Source organism: Myotis yumanensis, unplaced genomic scaffold (genome assembly GCF_028538775.1).
Source record: "Myotis yumanensis isolate MYYU_CA2020_CCGP unplaced genomic scaffold, mMyoYum1.0.hap1 SCAF_3, whole genome shotgun sequence".
Taxonomy (NCBI): domain Eukaryota; kingdom Metazoa; phylum Chordata; class Mammalia; order Chiroptera; family Vespertilionidae; genus Myotis; species Myotis yumanensis.
In genome coordinates this window covers 194642923-194663484 of record NW_027223754.1, presented here as the reverse complement: position 1 = coordinate 194663484, position 20562 = coordinate 194642923, and the positions used below count along the sequence as shown (strand labels likewise).

The following is a 20562-nucleotide window of genomic DNA, read 5'->3' as shown; positions in this document are numbered from 1 at the left end:
GTAAATTCTAGCCCTTGTTCTTTCTAAATAACTGCTAATGTAAAATGAACGAGCTGATATCTTGTAACAAATGTATAACTTGTAAAAGCATATTTTTATACCAAAGTATAAAAATTATACCTCCTTAATTACTTAAGATTTTTTTTAAAGACTAGTTCTCTGATAATACATTAATATATTTTTTCATACATATGAAGTCTTAATTTGTTGCTTTTGGAGAGTCATAGATATCACTGAAATAGAGTGTTCAGTGATACACCAAAGTTTTATTTCCTAAACAGTTTTTAGGCCTAAATCTTAATTCCAGAATTTTATATACAATTTTTATTTTATTGTGGAGATGTCCAAGCTCACAGCTTCTGATGTCTCCTTATAGGGCATTTGACACTCTTGCAAAAGCATTGAATCCTGGAGAGAGCACAGCCTGTCAGAGCTCAGTAGAGGGCATGGAAGGAAACGTACATCTAATTGCTGGAGACTCAAGCATAAATTACATCGAAAAAGAGGGGCCACTTCTCAGCGATTCACATGTAGCTTTCAGGGTATTTCCATATATATATATTTTTTATAATTTTTATGTTGTATTATCCATTTTGATTTTAATCTTCCTTTCAAAAAACAAAGTATATTTGTTGTACTTTTAAAAGTCAGAAATATCCCTGATAGAATTCAAAACAGCAGCTAAAACATATACATCTGCCTATATAAAATAATGGCTTAATAAATCCTGTTTCTAAAGCATAGTTAAAATATTAATTAATGGGTTTCAGTTTATAAAAGTTAGCTTTTAGAACATTTATACATAAGTTGTTGCTTTTTAAAAAAATATATTTTATTTGATTTTTTACAGAGAGGAAGGGAGAGGGATAGAGAGCTAGAAACATCCATGAGAGTGAAACATTGATCAGCTGCCTCCTGCACACCCCCTACTGGGGATGTGCCCGCAACCAAGGTACATGCCCTTGACCAGAATCGAATCTGGGACTCTTCAGTCCACAGGCTGACGCTCCAGCCACTGTGCCAAACTGGTCAGGGCAAGTTGTTGCTTTTTTGACATTAAATATTGGCAATCATGATCTGTCAAATGCACTGGTTTTTTCAATGCCTCGCTACTATTACTTTAGTATAAACCAGTATCTAAGACTCAGATACTCTGCTCTTATCAGAGTAACTACAGAGAACTCCATTTATTATGTATTACCCCAATTTGCTAGCTCTCAATTATTTTAAGAAGGTAAAAATCATTTAACACATTTTAACTTTGTATTAGCTTTTAATACTTTAAACATTTTGGAGAAGGTACATTTGTAACTTATTTTCTGCTCCCCTAATATACATAAATTTATGATGGAAACGTTACATTTAGAATACTAGGAGTAACACATATACAACATTAGAAAATAACTTTATAATATTTGATTTGTAGTACAGATGGTTGTCATTCAGCTATAGATATGCTGACCATTGAGGCCCTAATTAAGACCCAGCTGTTTTGACCCTCCATTTTAACCACTTTGTATCTTTGCTCTGCCAGCTAGCTGTGAATACTGTTAGCAAATTATATGCAGTGTTTGGAAGTATGTAGGACATTTAACAATACATAGTAGTTCTGGAATACCTGAGTGTAATTGCTCATAACTTTACTATAGAATACACATTTCCATGGGTTTCTTATGAAAACATATAGTTATCAAGTAGATAACTATATCTATTGAGACTACAGCATACATACACACATCACTGGTAGAAATAATGAGCACAAAATAAATCTAATACTGGCCAAAATTGCATATAATAAAGTTTGTTTATGCAAATTTTAACTACTTGGTAGAAATAGCCACAGAGAAAACACAGTGACTTAAATAATAATTGCTCTAATTTGATAGTCAGTAAAACATCAGTGAAACCAATCTTTATGTAAAATTTTACAAAGATAACATGAAAAAAATTAGAAAAGTTTTATTTGCATTGTACAAGAACACTTTTTAGGAAGGCTATAAGAGGAGGCAATGGGAATAATCAGTGTCATCCTTAAAAATATGGTAGGAGCTATGGACAGGGGTGGAGCAAAGCAAAACTGATTTTTCCCATTGCTCTTTCTTATTCTAAGTAAAAGATATTTATCAGTTTTATTTCCCCCTTTGGATTTAAATGAGAAGGAAGGGTAAAAGAAGTAGGAAGAGGACCCAATGCAAGGAAAAGGTACTCAAGAATGCTTCTGTCGAAAGTAGAAGTAGTTCACCATTTTTGTTGATATTGGTCCTCAGAGTTTTCTTTTTCTTTCAAATATTTGTTTTGGACAAATGAATTAGGCAAATAGAACTTTTTCTTTTTTCCATTTCATCTTTATCCTACTATACTCTGGATATCCTCATAATGAGCACTGTAAAGTTTCTTATTCTCCTGAAGAAAGACAGCTCCTTCTTTCCCTGAATCTTATTTACAGACTCTATGAAATCAGAGTCTCACTTTTCAGTGACTTCCCAACCTAGTACCTTCAGGGTTAGTTCTTTCCTTGATGTTTTATGGTCATGAGTTTCAAGACATGCCATCTGTAATCAAAAAATGAATTTTCTCTTGATTGCTGAGCTACTAATAGCATTTTGTCCCTTTCTTGCATTTTTACATACAGTGAGTGTAGTTTGCAGCATGCTTCCACATGCATTCTTTGATTTGAGCCTCACTACAGTCTGTTGAGAAGGTTCATATTTTTATTGTCATTTTCTGAATAAAAAAAGAGATTTGGAGGTTTTTAGTGTCTTGTTCAAAGCAACCCAGACAGTAAGGAGAAATAGTCTAATAATGCTTCTTAAATTTTTATTCTGAAGAATCTATGACAGCAGCAATATTTAACATTTCTGTTAAACTTCAGAGTTTTTGGTGTGATTTCATATGCTTTGTCTCACTTGATTATTTCAATTTGCTTATACAAATAATCAAGGTGGATACTATTCCCATTTGAAAATAAGTGTTTGAGATAGAGGTAGGTGATTTCCCAAACTGTTCTCTAAAATTTATTATCCAAATATTAGAATCACAATCCTAGTCACCACATTTGCTGTTTGGGAGTTGTTGTCATTTTCCTAGCCTCATTCCCTGACATAATCCTAACCAGTCTATTAGAATTTCTCCCTTTCTCTTCATTTTCAATGCCATATTTCAGGCCTTTTAAATTTCTCTAAGTGTTATAGTAATATCTTTGCTTACAGTCTCTCTTCTCCATCTTGAGCACTGATAACAAAATAATAATTATTAAAAGTCAATCCAGTTATGTTACTCTGCTACATAAAAACCTTCAATAGCTTCCCATTGCCCATTATTTCTCAGACATGTCATTCTCTTTTTTTAGCCTTTTCTACAGTTCATTCACTTCCCATTTTATTTCTCTATTGAGACTACAGTATACATACAGCACTTAGCTAGGTGGCTCACAATGAACTCTCAATAAATGGTTGCTGAATTAATATGTGATCCAGGGCCACACAGTTAATTAATGACAAGTTGGGAATAGAATCCAGATCTTCTAACTCAAGTCAAATGATTATTTTAAAGCTATATTATTTAACCCATTATGAAAATTACATATAGAAACTGCTAGAAAGGTAATTATGTAGACAATAACTTGTAAAGTAGGTATCCTAGTTTAGTCATGTCTCAACACTCTAAATCATCAGTTCTCAACCTGTGGGTTGCGACCCCTTTGGGGGTAGAACGACCCTTTCACAGGGGTCGCCTAAGACCATCGGAAAACACATATATAATTACATATTGTTTTTTGATTAATCACTATGCTTTAATTATGTTCAATTTGAAACAATGAAATTGGGAGTCACCACAACATGAGGAACTGTATCAAAGAGTCGCAACATAAGGAAGGTTGAGAACCACTGCTCTAAATCACCTCGGCCCTAGTTTGTTTTGCTCAGTGGTTAGAGCATCGGCCTGTGGACTGAAGGTTCCTGGGTTTGATTCCGGTCAAGGGCCGGTAACTTGGTTGCAGGCTCCATCCCGGCCCTGGTCAGGGTGCTTGTGGGAGGCAAGCAATTGATGTGTCTCTCTCACGTCAATGTTTCTCTCTCTCTGTCTCTCTGCCTCCCTTCCACTCTCTTATTTTTTTAACATATTTTTATTGATTTCAGAGAGGAAGGGAGAGGAAGAAAGAGATAGAAACATCAATGATGAAGGAGAATCATTGATTGGCTGCCTCCTGCACGCCCCCCACTGGGGATCAAGCCTGCAACCTGGGCATGTGCCCTGACCAGGAATGGAACCATGACCTCCTGGTTCATAGGTCAACACTTAACCACTGAGCCGTGCCATTCTCTCTAAAAATCAATGGGAAAATATCCTCAGGTGATTAACAACAACAAATCCTTTGATCTTCTTGGCATCATAGACACCTTTGAGAATTTGTGGAAAGCTATATATCCATTCCCCAGAAAAATATATATGGGCACATCGAGCTTATCCCACCCCAGGGTTAGCTACTGCTGTTAACTGTGTGGTGTATTTCCTTCTCTCCTTTATTTATATGTGTAAGTTGGATCATCCACATATTGTTTTGCAGTTTTTTCTCTAGGTATCTATGAGATGTTTTTTCTGTGCCATTACATCTCAGTTTATCTTACTAATTTAATGCCTAGAAGGTACTCTATAGATTATTCTTTTCTTCAGTGAAGGAAATTTGGATTCATCAACCTCCTGGTTCATAGGTTGGCACTCAACCACTGAGCCACACTGGCCAGGCAGTGGTCACACATTTAAAATAATTACCTAAGGCCCGGCCAGTGTGCTCAGTGGTTAAGCATCAACTCCTGATCCAAGAGGTCACTTGTTCGATTCCTGGTCAGGGCACACGCCTGGATTATGGGCTTGATCCCCAGTAGGGGGCATACAGGAGGCAGCCAATCGATGTTTCTGTCTCATCGATGTTTCTATCTCTATATCTCTATCCTTCTTCCTCTCTCTTTCAAAAAATAAAATAAAAATCAGTGAAAAACATATTAAAATAACTATCTAAGGTCAGCAGTACAAACTGGAAGCCTGTGAAAATTATGGCCACAGACATACTTGGTTTTACCTGTTGATTAAATGGGGATTTTATTTTTACAAAGAACCTCCTCTTTGAAAAATTGATAGCAGGCATCTGTTTTTCCCATATGTTTTTAATGTGTTGAACTCAGGTCACAGCTGTGCCCTTTCTCTGGGAATATGCACTTCGCAGATGGCCTGCTTCAATCAATACTCTCCTGAGCCTATACGCATTTGAATTTAACTCCATAGCCTAAATGAAAGGAACATTTAATATATACAGGATTGCTCCTTAAAGTGAATTTGTTGTATACTATTTTTTAATAAAGAAAGGGAAGAAAGGAAGAAATTGTTAGACAAAGACAAAAAGTAACTTTTAAAAACAACCAGAGAGCCTAGCTGGCATGGCTCAGTGGTTGAACATCAACCTATGAACCAGAAGGTCAGAGTTCAATTCCCAATCAGGGCACATGCTAGAGTTGTGGCCTCCATCCCCAGAAGGGAATGTATGGGAGGCGGCCAATCAATTATTCTCTCTCATCATTGATAATTTCTTTCTCTCCCTCTTCTTTCCTCATTGAATTCAATAAAAGTATATTTTATAAAAATACAACCAGATAATATCATAGTTGGATATTTATTAAGTAGGATTCTGCTTGTCTGAATATTGCTTTGTTAGAAACTATGATCTCATTTATTCTAAATCCTATTTTTAGCTGTAAAGTCCAGTGTCTTAGATTATCTCAAGGTTTACCTTTTGGTCAATCTATTAGACTCATGTGTAATAAGTTATGGTTTGCATTTAACTTTTTCAAAGAAATTACACTTTAGGACTGTTGGTCATAAGATAATTTATCTCAATCCCTGTTCACACTAGCTCACCATGCCTTCTCCTATGCCTGAGTACCTGAATGTGCACTATATCGGGGAGTCTGCCTCCAGACTGCTGTTCTTATCGATGCACTGGGCACTTTCTATTCCTTCCTTCCAGGCTTTGGGGTAAGTGTTTTAAAATCTTAAATGTAAATGAGGTTTTGTAGCACAAATATACATTAAACAAGAACTTTTATTTTGGGAGGATCTGCATTAAAGGAAAAAAAAAATGGTACCACATAACTTTAAGTTTTGTCATTGATGTCACAAATCATGGCAACTAGTATTTTTGTATTATATTTATGTGTAAGAGTATCCATATTTCATGAATTGACTAAGTTAATTTGAAGGGGATATATGCGGTGGAACTGATAAATCATGGCCAGCATTCGTAATAGCCTGTCTCTGAATGACTTAAAGGTAGGGAGCCTATAGGGTTATCCCAGGGTTGTTGTTTTCCTTACACGACTAGTGCTCATCTCAAACATTTTAATAAGGAGCGGAAACTTGTAAGCAGTGAATATGTTTAAAAACAGAAATAATTGTGTGTGATTAAGGGGAAAAAAAGAAAGAAAATGTAAACCCCATAGTACTACTATGATAATTTAGAATTTTGTTCTTTCTATTGAATAGCACATCTGTAGTCTGTTCTGAAGTAATCAGATGTTAAAGGAAATGGTTTACTATAAGAAACCCAAGCTTTGCCTAAAGTTTGCCAGATTGCTTTAAAGTAGCTGGTATGAAGAAACAAAGAGACCATGGAATATGTTAATACCATAGTTAGAAAAGTATTATTCTAGTTACAGGACCCTACTCACCAATACGATTTTGTAAACTTTTCACTTTCATATTCTGTAAATCTGTTTTTCCATTTGCCAAATAAGAATAATAACTGAAGGGTCCATGCCCATCCTTTATCCTTAGGGAATATTTAGAATATAACTAAGAAACATATCTGAATTATTACTTTAAGAGGCATATGTAGAACCCCACTGTAATTTGGTTTATTAATCAACGTTGGCTATACCATGCGTTAATATCATGTATTAAGTAATGTATTTAAATAATATAATTACAATAGACGAAGAGCCTGATTTAGAATGATTAACCTTTAAAATGGTTGTTAGCTCTTTCTCTCAAAACAACATTTAACTTTAAGAATTTCTCCAGTCTGTTTTTTAAGAAAAATTAAAATATAATCTACATTTATACATTAGCAGTTCTTTTAAAGCATTTACTGTAGTTCTCTAAGCTTGTAATTGGCATACTTGTACCTTGAAAAGTAATCTGATGCTGTTTTTTATAATTGGATATCAATTATTATAGTAAAACAACAACAGGAAGGATTTTGGGGGTAGTGATTTGAACTCCTTGAGTTATTTGTAACATACCGATCTTAAGTACTTCTGTTAAATTAAGTGTGATTATCCTATGGAAATAGTCCAAATGTTGAAGAAAGCAAAAATAAAACCTGAGGTTTCTGATTATAACAGTATAATTTTATAGTGGCATCCACATTTCCCTGTGATCTGTATTAAAAATCTGGTTCAGTGTAACAGCCAATCTAACTGATTCTTTGCAGTTAGACTTACCTACTATTAGTGTAGCTGCTATGTAAGTTCTCTTTATTATCACTAAATAACTTTTAGTTTGAATTAAAAAGATGGATGCCAACTGAGTACTTGTGTTAGTATTTCTATAAAGTACATTATTATAAGTGGAACTGCTGCGTCTAAGAGGTGTACCTTTCCATTTTTGCTACATGCTACCAAATTGTCCTCCAAAATGATTTGAGACAGTTTACACTCCCATCAGCAATGTACAAGAATGAATGCTTATTTTCTCACATCCTCATTAATTCTGGATTTTATCCATCTTTTCTGATAAATGAAAAATAGTATCTTATTTTCTTTTAGTTTGTTTGAGATTAAAATTTTTCATTTTCATATGGCGATTAAAACTATTGATTTTCTTTTCATTTAAACTTTACTTTTAAATAAATTTTAAATGGCCACTTTTTTATGGCAAGTAATGCTTCTCAGGTACTAAATGGAAAAGAGTGATCAGCCTGGAGTAAAAATTTCAGCTGAAAAATTTCCAGTGAGAAAAATTACTTTCTATAACTCTGAAGTTGGCAATATAAGGTTTTGTTTGAGTATATTCAATTCTTAAATAAAATGTAATGTCATAAAGAAGGCTATGTGTTTTAACTTGACAAATGATTTTAGTATATAGGTTTGGGTTTAAAGATTATTTGATAGGAAAAGAGTCCATGCCCATAGCTTTTCTAACTCTGTTTTTTCTAAATTCTAACTTCTCCCTGTTCTATATCCCCTGAAATCAGAAATCATTTGCTGAATTTCTTCTATATGCCATCTACTGTGCTGTTGACAGAGATACAGACATGAATAAGCCTTCAGTAAGGTTTTAATCTAGTATAGGAGACAGACTCCAAAACCAATAAATTAGAATACCATGAAATAAGTATAAAATATAAATGAATATGTGACACTGAAGGAGGAATGATGAACTATCTTGGGAGAGGAATGTGGTAAGAGAATTTTTTTTTTTTTAAAGTGAGCTCTGAGTTATAGATTAAGGGATAGAAAGGATTTAGCCAGTGAAAGGATATTTAAGAGGGGAGGAGGAGTTACATCAGAGGAATTGAGGCATGGGAGGTTCCCCTGTTCTCTTCCCTTGAAGTTACAAGTTGCATAGCTATGATCCAACAAAGGATTCCCAGCTCATCACACAAGCTCGTCTGAGAGATCCATGAATTAAAACATCTGAAGCATTATTAACCATAGCCAAGACATGGAAACAACCAAAGTATCCTTCAATAGATGACTGGATAAAGAAGATGTACATATATACAATGGAATACTACTCAGCCATAAGAAAAAATGAAATACTGCCATTTGCAGCAACATGGATGGATCTTGAACATATCATGCTAAGCAAAATAAGTCAGACAGAAAAACTCAAGAACCATATGATTTCACTCATGTGGGATATAAAACTGAAACTTAGACACAGACAACAGTATGGTAGTTACCGTAGGGGAAGGAGAGTGGAGAGGTAGTAAAGGGTAAAGGGGGTCAAATATAGTGACAAAAGGAGACTTGACTTTGGGTGGTGATCGCACAGTGCAATAGACAGATGTATTATAGAATTGTACACTTTAAACATATAATTTTATTAACCAATGTCACCCCAATAAATTTAAAGGAAAAAGTTAATATAACTGCTGACTCATAAAAAGACCATAGTTTGAAATAAAATGTTTAGAAATTTAAAAAACTAAGGGAGGATAGCATTTATTAATCCACTCAACAGTTTTTGAGTACCTACTACATCCTGGTTCTCACCTCAACAGGTTTGGCCCTTGTTCTTCTTAGATTACTTTTCCCCTAGAATTTGTGTGTGTTTTTTTTTAAGTTCTTTTCTGTTTTTCTCTACTCAAATGTCAGGCCCTTAGTAAGGCCTTCCCCAGCTACCTTACCTGAACATGGCCCTCCCATCCCCATTTTCTAATGCAGCATCATACTTTATAGTAATGTAGAATTTCTATTGCCTAAAACTAACTTAATGTATATATAATCATATGTATATGTGTATATATTTATATAAAGTATTTAAAATGGCGTATTTATTATGTTGCCCTTCTGCTTCATGAAGGCAGACCTAATCCATATTGTTTGTTGCTGTTTTTCCAATGCTTCCTACAGTGCCTGGCTTTTTGTACTTTATGTCATGGCCTGTTCACATAATTCTTACATTTGTGCCTCATAATAACTAGATATAGGTTATAGAGTCTCTGCATTTTATATAGCTAAACAGCCTGAAACTTGGGAGCTTATTTGCCTGATTTCAAATGGATAATAAGTTGATGATCTAGGTTTTAAAACCCTGGTCTCTTGACTCCTATTACTACTTTTTCTATTCTCTCATGCTGAGATTTCTTATTTAGAAATTCAGGAAAAAACTTTTGATCTTTCTTATCCTTCTTACCCCTAGTAAAATCCTTGGTGTCTCATTTATAGAGATAATATCTCATCTGAAACATACTTAAAGAAGAAACCATTTCTCCTAGGAAATTGGTTGTTACCTACCATTAAATAATTTTAATTGCCCGTTTTTTTTTTAAAAAGAGAGTATTTACCTACATTAAAGACAAAATAAAACTTGAGAAAAGTTTTTTAAATGCATGCTTTTAATTTTAATATTTTTAAAAACAATCTTTATGCTATCTGTTTCCATGAAATGTGGTATTAAAGCCCCAACTTCTGCAGTTTGAAACTGTACTTATAAACTGGCTGACTGATTAATGAGCTAGCTAATTAAAGTTCTAAGCCTTTCTCATCAAGTGCTGTCAGGTATACAGAACACAGAATTGATCTAGTTCATCTTTCTAGAGTAAATTGTACTTCACTAGTATTTTACTATAAAATATATGAGTCAATTGTAAAGTTTATAAAATATATTTTAATAATATCTGATTTGTGTGTGTGTTTTTAATAGGCAGGAAAACAGCATATCATTGGTGAAAGCTTATTGGAATGAACTTTTTACTCTTGGTCTTGCCCAGTGCTGGCAAGTAATGAATGTGGCAACTATATTAGCAACATTTGTCAATTGCCTTCACAGTAGCCTTCAACAAGGTAAAAAGCACTTTATTTCCTTTTCCCAGGATATAAGAGAGGATGTCAGTTTTATAAAGTGTTTTACTATTAAAGTTACATATCTGATGATAATGTTTTAGATGACAACATTCTTTTTACTTTAGATAATTTTTACATTTTGATAATTTCATTTCATTGACCACCAAAAAAAAATATTTTTGAATATTTAAATTTGTATGTCCCTGACTTGGATAGAGTTGCACCAGATTTGGTGATGCTTGTTTCATGTCAGCCAGGGACCGAGTAACTCCTTGTTTATCCTAGCTTGGTGTTTGGTCTGTGCCCATGCCTGGTTCATGCCCTGGACACTTGAAAAAAATTTTTGAATTTTAAAATGTTTTAAAGCACAACAAGATTGAAACAAGTATATTTAAGTCTGGTTGGCTATTTCTGACCAGGCCTTGTGAATTTTTGTATTTTGGTATAGGTACCAAGGAATCCAGGGTTAGCTTATATAAAGTTGAGTAAATACTTTAAAATGTATTCTTCCAACCAATTTTTAAGTTACCTTTCTTCATTGTAACCCTTTGAATTCCAAGATCTTTTTTGGTCAATTCACCAGGGTATATTCTCTTATTTAAAAAGTACTGAAGAGTCACAAAACAGTCCTTCCTCTCTTTTTTCCTTTTCTTGATGCCAAGATAATGACAACGTTCATTCAAGGCAGTGGTTCTCAACCTTCCTAATGCCGTGACCCTTTGATACAGTTCCTCCTGTTGTGGTGACCCCCAACCATAAAATTATTTTCATTGCTACTTCATAACTGTAATTTTGCTACTGTTAATGAATCGTAATGTAAATATCTGATATGCAGGATATATTTTCATTGTTACAAATTGAACATAATTAAAGCATAGTGATTAATCACAAAAACAATAGGTAATTATATATGTGTTTTCCGATGGTCTTAGGCGACCCCTGTGAAAGGGTCGTTCGACCCCCAAAGGGGTCGCGACCCACAGGTTGAGAACCGCTAATTTAAGGAGTCAGGCAGTCACTGATTTATAAATATTTTACTTCAGAAAGACATGTGACTGACCAAAAATGTGCCCCCTCTTCAAATGAAGCTGTCACTTGCGTTTAGGAATATATAAATTGGGAATTATGTTTTATTTCTTTACCATATTCCATTTCTTACTGTTTTATATGATTTTTAAATTATATGTGTCCTCCTTAAAATTTCATCAGCAGTAGCTCCAGAAAGCAGCACTGCATCCCCATGTTATTTGTGGACTCCTGATCTTGATTGTTTTCTCATAAGTTTGTAATGCATTATATAGCCTACTCTCACTAAAGCTGTAATTGAGTAATCAGATGTGTTTTAAACATATCCCTCCACAGTAAATTTTACTTAGTCTCCTTTGGTTTTGACAATGGTTTTTTTTTGCTAAATATTTTTATTTTACTAGTGTTGTTAACTTTTTTATTTATTATTATTATTTTTATTAATTTCAGAGTGGAAGGGAGAGGGAGAGAGAATCTTTGATCTGCCACCTCCTGCATACCCCCTACTGGGGATTGAGCCCACAACGTAGGCAGGTGCAGGCAGGTGCCCTCACTGGGATCCAACCATTCCTGGTTCATAGGTCAGCACTCAAACACTGGGCCACACCAGCTGGGCAGTGTTGGTAACTTTTAAAAATCTAGATGATTTTGCTCACTTTTAAAAATCAATATAAGCTTAAATAAAATCCTGTTACCAAATTTGAATATTTTGAATTTCTTTTGCCAGTTTTTCAGATGATTGTCTTTACAGCTTATTTTTTCAAAGGTGTGTCTTGAAAGGAGAAACATTATGTTTAGGGTTTTTTATACTAACAGCTTGTTTGTTTTTTTCTTGAATGAAGCCTGTCCAAAGATCATTGATTAGTTTCATCTGTACTTGTAGAGATATTGAATTTGAAACATGTACAGATTGGTTATATTTAACGCTGGAAATTAATGGGAAGGAAATATGTTGGATAAAAATAGTCATACATTTTAGCAGAAAATTAGAAGCTTTTGTTTGTTTTTAATTAAAGATAAAATGTCAACAGAAAGAAGAAAATTATTGATGGAGCACATCTTCAAACTCCAGGAGTTTTGCAACAGCATGGTTAAACTCTGTGTTGATGGCTATGAATATGCCTACCTGAAAGCAATAGTGCTCTTCAGTCCAGGTACACAAATAGTGACATCTTATCTAAAATACAATGTTTGAGCTTGTGGTGAAATTGAATCCCTCATACCCTGCTGGTGGGAATATAAAATGATGCAGTTAAAGTGGAAACAAGTGTTCATCAACAAATGAATAAATAAACCAAATGTAATATATGCATACAATGGAATATCAGTCAGCTATAAAATTAAGTTCTTACACATGGATGAACCTTGAAAACAGTATGCTAAGGGAAAGAAGCCAGTCACAAAAGACCACATATTACATAATTCTATTTAAATGGGATATCTAGGATAGGCAAATTTTACAGACATAAAGTAGGTTAGTAATTAGTAATTACCAAGGACTAAGGAGAGGGAAGAATAGGGAGTGACTGAATGGTACAGCATTCTTTTGGAGTGACATAAATGTTCTAAAATTATATTATGGTGATGGTTGCACAGTTCTGTGAAAAATCTAAAATAATTGAATTATACACTTTAAATTGGTGAGTTTTATGAATGCTGGACACTTATTTGGATGTGAAAAAAAGAAAAGCTAAAACCAGTGAGCAAAATTCCTTCTCCACTTTTGGGATAAAAGAAAATAATATCTATTTTAGTAGAACCCATTGATCTCATTTTTTATTAGATATTAGAATTTGTGTATGAGATAAAATAGTTTTACAGGCTTTAAAGTACAGTGCCTGGTACTTAGTAATATTTATGGAAAGAGCCACACATATGAAGAGGTTTCATTTTTGACTGAACTGTTCTTCTCATTCCCTTCCACCTCTACTCTAGATGTCTTAGTAAATGAACATTCAGAAGCAGGATAATAATATATTCTTTCATGTTTCAGACCATCCAGGTCTAGAAAACATGGAACAGATTGAGAAATTTCAGGAAAAGGCTTATGTGGAATTTCAAGATTATATAACCAGAACATATCCAGATGACACCTACAGGTATCTAGAAGTTAAATGCTATTTAACTATATTAATTTTTAACTTTTTTGTGAATCTGTTATTTCATTATTTTATGTTTCAAGAGTAAATAAAATGTTCTAGTTAAACTTTGAAATAGTTAATGCTATGAAAAGCAGTATGCATTATTGCATGTAATATTTCATCCATTTCTTGTATTTATATAGAGATGACTTTAGCACACAGAGGTTAAGTAACTTGCTCAAGATCACAATAATTGGCAGAGCCTGACTGGATCCAGGTAGTCTGGCAGTAGTGCCCAAACTCTTTGTTTTATATAAATAACTTTGAGATTTGGCTTATGATATTTCTACTAACGTAGAAATTTTTTAAACATATTTTATAAGATCAATTAAATGTTTGAAGGACTGTATTGTAGAGTAAACACAATGCCATCGAAGCCAGAGTACCTAGGTTTGACCTCTGATCTTACCTTATTAGCTGTATGACATTGGGCACGTAGTTTTTAACTTCTCTGTTTCAGTTTCTTCACCTGTAAAATGGAGATAATAGTATCCACATTTTACAATTAGTGTAACGCTTAAATCAGTTAATAATGTAAAGAGCTTAGAACAGTGCCTGTTTTATAGCAAGGGCTATAAAAATGTGTTTACTAACATTATTTAATATACTTCAAGCTAGTAAAAGAACATTTCACATATAACAATGTTTTATAGGTATTAAATAATAAATGTATAAGCCAGTTCCATCGTGAAAATGAGACTTAGTTAACCAGTTCTCTTATCCTGCTTTCTACCAGTTCTGTGGATGCAACTCAGCTGGTGGGAACAAAAGGAACTGAGTAATTTGAGAAATAGGATACATGGCTATATGAAGGTCACTTAATTCTGGGGCTGCTGGTTTCATTTGGTCGCAAGCATTGGAGTGCAAGGCCTTAGACTAGAGTCGTGGTCAGCAAACTGCGGCTCACGAGCCACATGTGACTCTTTGGCTCCTTGAGTGTGGCTCTTCCTAAGCCTTAGGAGTACCCTAATTAAGTTACTAACAATGTACCTACCTATATAGTTTAAGTTTAAAAAATTTGGCTCTCAAAAGAAATTTCAATCATTGTACTGTTGATACTTGGCTCTGTTGACTATTGAGTTTGCCGACCGCTGGACTAGAGGCAGGATAAACATTACCACAAGCTTTTTGGAAAGGTGGTTCTTTTGTTGTTGGTTTGTCATGATTATTTTTCAGATTTTTAAAAATGTTTCTAAAGTTGTTTTATGCCTCATTATAAAGTAAATACAGTATTTACATTTTTTCTTCCTTAGATGTACCGTTGTTGGCTGACTTTTGTTTCATTAGATTCCAGGTGCTTTCACTGATCTTTGGAATTATTTTTGAATTTCTTACATTTCTAGTTACTTAAAAATAACAAATTATCTTTCGATAGCAGTTTTCAATGTATAATGTACTTTCTTTCACACAAGATATCCTGCCAAAATTTAAGAACCTCACTATACAGAAACTGGCAGATATCATTTTAATTTTCACAAAAAAAACTGAAGAGAGGCAGGGAGCACACAGCTAGGAGGGCAACTGAATCAAAATGTGAGTCCAGTGATCTTGATTCCATTGTCTTGTGCTTTTCCCAGTAATAACAACCATTGCCTGTTTTACCATTCCCAGTAGTATTTCTTAAAGCAAAATCAAGAAAACTATTATAATTGAGTCTGTATGCCCTGATAACACGAAATATTGCTGTTCTTACAACCTAAAATAAGCTCCTATACCATTTTTAAACATATAGCTTGAACCGTGGTTTAATGGCATAGCAGTTAAGAGCAAGGCTTGACTATGAAGTCTGTCAGACTGCACTTATATCCAGTTGATTGTCATACACTCTAAAGCTTGAATTCTAAGGTTTTTATTTCAACTTTTGAAAATTAGATCTTTTATTCAATTAGACCACAAATAATATACATGCAGAAATTACTCATATTTTTCTACTTACTCTCTCTTTGATTTATAATCTTGTCCCCCTCCCCTTTCTTTTTTGTTTTTAGGTTGTCCAGACTACTACTCAGATTGCCAGCTTTGAGGTTGATGAATGCTACCATCACTGAAGAATTGTTTTTCAAAGGTCTCATTGGCAATGTACGAATTGACAGTGTTATCCCACATATTTTAAAAATGGAACCTGCAGATTATAACTCACAAATAATTGGTCACAGCATATGAAAGCTGAGCACTCAGTGTAAAATTGTTCTTTCTCAGAACACAAGACACCAAATTGAACTCATGGTTTTCCAGAGCACCTGGAAATTTTGACTTTAAAGAATAACCAAAAACCAAGATATTTTTATTTTTACTTTCTTAAGAAGAATTTTCAAAGTGACTGGGCAGGTAGCAGGAATTAGAGTTCCCTTTCCTGTCTTATTTAAGTGAATAAGAAATACTATGAATTTTTTCTTGGTTAAGATGATACCTAAAGCTGTCACCTTTTAACTATCTAAACTAAGATCTCTTATATCTTATTTGGTGAAACAAATAAACTAGTTCTTTGTGTTTTTTTTTTTTTTCCAGAATTGTGTTCTATTCATGTTTAACTTCATTATGAGCTCGTACAGATACGTAATTGTCAGAAATCTCTGAGGATATCCTTGTATTTTACGCTTCTATAATCTTTTAATTACTTTGTCATAAGATTATGGTCAATGGTGTAATGATAACATTAGAACCAGAGGAAATCATAATTGAAGATATATTTTTCTGTCTTCTGTAAATGTTGTGGCACCCATAGCATAGACCACTCATTGCTGGCAATGAGACAGGATATTCATGATCTTAAGACTTGACTTTTTTAGTGGTGTATATTATTAGTTACAAGCACTTTTTATTTATGTATACAGCAGAAAATTTTTTTTGAGAATAAGATAAGGTTCATGTTTTAATATTTTCAGTTTACTGCAGTGTTTTAAAAGTAGTAGAAACTGGTTGAGCCCAAAATGTTTCAGTATTGCAGAAGAGATCTTACACGTGTTGCTCTTCCATTGCACAGAAAACATCTGTCCTCTCCCTCTTTCCTGATCCGCATTATATAGTTTCCTGACCCTTCCATGGGTGTTAGCCAATTTCTTTTAGGTCATTAGAAATACAGTTTGTTAAATAATGGATTTATCATAACCAATCTGTGTTTTCAAGGTGAGTGAAACAATTATTTTAAGGCAGTTAATAGTTTTTAAAAATTAAAATTTTTTAGTATATAAAGCAGTGGTTCTCAACCTTCTGGCCCTTTAAATACAGTTCCTCATGTTGTGACCCAACCATAAAATTGTTTTCGTTGCTACTTCATAACTGTAATGTTGCTACTGTTATGAATCGTAATGTAAATACCTGATATGTAGGATGGTCTTAGGCGACCCCTGTGAAAGGGTTGTTCGACTGCCAAAGGGGTCACGACCCACAGGTTGAGAACCGCTGATAAAGGAATATGCACTGATTTTTCACTATAAAGAGGGGAGGGCTATTTCAGTATGAGCATCAACCTAAAGCCTTGTTATTGCTACAACAAAAGCATTTTAAATTCCTTGGATGTCTTCCAGAGTAATGTTTTCCATAGCAAACCTAATGCTATTAAATATTTATTTGCTCTGATTTCATGATGAATTGTTTTAGTATGTCTATTTGTTGCTTTGTTATAAAAAACAAAATGGAGATTTCATTGTACTCAGAATACTTCTTTTACAAAGATTTTTGTAATAGAAGAGAAGCTGAATTTGGGGAGGCTGTGGATTTTACTAATTACTACTTTATAGTAAATCAAAAGTTTAAAAGTATCACTGTACAGTCTTTACCAACTTACTAAGGGAAATTTTTCCCTACTTAAAACATGATTTTTTTTTTGTCATTAGGTTTATTTATAACATTAGCTGGAGAAAACTACATTTACTATAAAAATACACAAATGGGAAAATTAGTAGGTTTATACCTTTATAATCCAAAGAAGTAAGCCACGGATTTAGAAATAATGTAATAATGGTCAATTAACACAAATGTTTACTGCAGGTGTTTTTCATGATTAAATTTGTAGTTATATTTGGAAGTGTTTTTAGATCTTTATTAAAATGTGACCTGCATTATAAATTTGTTTCCTGACAGTATATTTGATTTCAGAGTTCTATTTGTTGAGTAGTTATCCTTTTGTTTGTTGGCCACATTATTAAGAAATTTCTAGTAAGATTTATTAAAGTACTTCCAGGAAGGGAAAACATTTCCATATCCATTATTTTAGGATTATAATTCAATTTGAAGACTTCTAGCTAAATATTAGATTGACTATTAATTTATTTTCTTGCTCTCCTGAAATCTCAGTAAAATGACAGTAAAGCAGTAAAGTATAACTACATAATGACAAAACAAAAGAGAAGAAATCAAAGGATAAGAGAGTTCAATAAGTTTTTAGAAAACAAAATCCAGGTAGAGAAAGCCAGAATCAAGGACACTCTAATATGAGTGCCTGCAAAAGGCAATACAGTGAGAAAGACGCCTGTACACCTTGCAGTATCCAGAAAAGATGCTCATTATCTGGAGGACCCAGGTGCTCATATTCAGAGATGGTGCTTGGGACATAAATAAGAAAGAATTGATTGCAAGTCTGTGTACAGAATCATTGAACTGTCTTTGTTTATACTTAAGCCAGGCGATCACTTTCGTCCCCCCCCCCTTTTTTAATATATTTATTTAAAATAATAAATACATATACACTCAGTGGCCAGATTATTATGACCACCTGACGTTTGTAGGCATATTAGCCGTACACTGCATCGTATGGGATATGGAAGCCGAAGGCCTGTTCAAACACCTTTGCTGTCTGCAGTTACCAAGATAAATCATCATCTCCAATTTGCACAGGAACACAAGGATTGGACAGTCGAGCATTGGAAAAAAGTCATGTGGTCCGATGAATCACATTTCCAGTTGCATCATGCAGATGGCAGAGTGAGAATTTGGCAGAAACAGCATGAAAGCATGCACCCCACATGCATGAGTACAACCCTTCAAGCTGGTGGCAGTGTTATGGTTTGGGGCATGTTTTCCTGGCATGATTTGGGCCCTTTAATTCATGTGAAGCAATGTCTGAATAGCACAACATACCTAAGTATCGTTGCTAATCAAGTTCATCCTGTCATGTTGATGGCATATCCCAATGGAGATGGCTTCTTCCAACAAGACAATGCGCCATGCCACGGTGCTTGTATTGTGCAGGAGTGCTTTCAAGAACATGAGGGAGACTTTACCTTGCTTAGGTGGCCCCCACAATCACCAGATCTCAATCTAATTGAGCATCTGTGGGACAAAGTTAAAAGAGCCATCAAGCAGCTGGTTCCACAACCATCAAATCTCACAGAACTGGACAGTGCTATTCATCAGGCATGGTGTCAGATTCCTTGCATCACCTTTCAACATCTTGTGGAATCGATGCCAAGAAGAATCGCCGCAGTATTGAAGGCAAAAGTGGCCCAACGAAGTACTGATGGGATGGTCATAATTTCTGGCCACTCTGTGTGTGTGTGTGTGTGTGTGTGTGTGTGTGTGTTTATAGAGAGAGAGAGAGAGAGAAACATCAAATGATAAGAGAAAATCATTGATCAGCTGCCTCCTGCATGCCCAACACGGGATTGAGCCCGTAACTTGGGCATGTGCCCTGACTGGGAATGAACCGTGACCTCCTGGTTCATAGGTTGATGCTCAACTCCTGAGCCATGCAAGCCGGGCTGCCCCCACCCCCCTTTTTGAGCAGCAAGTCAAAGGTTAATGCTATTTAAAAACTAACTGGAAGATCATAGGACTTACAGGATGCCAGGCATAATAGAAGGCTTGGATTAGATATAGGGTTGAAAATATGGATTAAGCCCTAGCCAGTTGCTCAGTGGTTAGAACATTGGCCAGCAGACTGAGGGATCATGGGTTTGATTCCAATAAGAGCACGTACCTCGTACCTCAGTTGCAGGCTCCAATCCCTGTCTCCCCACCCCTCTCAGAGCACATGTGGGAGGCAACCAATCCATGTTTTTCAGTCCCCCCTCCCTTTCACTCTCTAAAAAAGTCAATGGGAAAAAAAATGCCATCCAAGAAAATATGGATTAAGTTAAAATCTGCATTCTGAATGTGGGCTCTCTAATTGTGTTTCCAGAATGCTGTTTTCAGAAAAACTACCTCCAGAGAAATGATCTCCAGACACTCACTTTTGCTTGTGTCTAGATAACATGCCTGATTATCACATTATCACTTCCATGAAACCCGCTTTCAAGACGTGTGTGTGTATACATGGTGTTTTCATTGAACTCTTTAGTGCCTATTAAATAGGAGTGTGGAGCCCGGATCCCCAGATATTTAAGGAAAATCTGTAATACCTAAGAATCACACATAGAGCGGGGGGGGGGGGGGGGGGGGGATATAATGGAGGGATCAGAAAAATACCCTCATTGATATTTTGAAAAGCTAGATGTTATATCCATTAAATGAGAACAGGATACTTTAAAAAGGGAAAATTGGTGCAAGGAACAGTCCCTGGAAATTAAAAATTATAGCCAAAGCAATTCGTTGGAAGATGAAGTTGAACTCGCCCAGAAAGCATAAGAAAAGATAAAGAAATAGAAAATAAGAAAACATTAGGGAGTCAAATCAGGAGGTCTTATATTTTAATAGTAAGAGTTTAAGGAAGAGGGGGTTTTAGAGGGGAGAGAAGAGATATCTTGTGATAGAACTGTTCACTATCTTGACTGTGGTGCCATACAAGAACTTGTAGGTGATAAAACTGTAGAACTAAATACGCACACACACACACAAATGAGTAGAGGTAAAGCTCAGTGGATTGCATTAATGTCAGTATCCTGGTTGTGATG

The 20562-nt window shown here is 34.7% G+C and overlaps 1 protein-coding gene and 1 non-coding gene across 6 annotated transcripts in view; both read left to right on the top strand.

Annotated features, from left to right (window-relative positions):
* The window catches only part of NR2C1 (nuclear receptor subfamily 2 group C member 1), a 42671-nt gene extending 24854 nt beyond the window's left edge, over window positions 1-17817 (top strand). For 3 of the 5 annotated variants that reach the window (XM_070410833.1, XM_070410835.1, XM_070410834.1), the window contains 6 exons: window positions 377-542; window positions 5909-6030; window positions 10426-10565; window positions 12608-12745; window positions 13585-13690; window positions 15721-17817. In XM_070410833.1, the coding sequence (XP_070266934.1) occupies window positions 377-542; window positions 5909-6030; window positions 10426-10565; window positions 12608-12745; window positions 13585-13690; window positions 15721-15895 (847 nt within the window). In that variant the 3' untranslated portion in view covers window positions 15896-17817. The remainder of the gene's footprint in view (window positions 1-376; window positions 543-5908; window positions 6031-10425; window positions 10566-12607; window positions 12746-13584; window positions 13691-15720) is intronic. The other 2 variants (XM_070410836.1, XM_070410837.1) reach the window with 2 other exon arrangements.
* Window positions 10764-10899, top strand: LOC139007904 (small nucleolar RNA SNORA48). The gene has a single exon (XR_011471035.1). It is a non-coding gene; the product is annotated as a small nucleolar RNA SNORA48 (small nucleolar RNA).
* Window positions 17818-20562: the final 2745 nt, after the last annotated feature.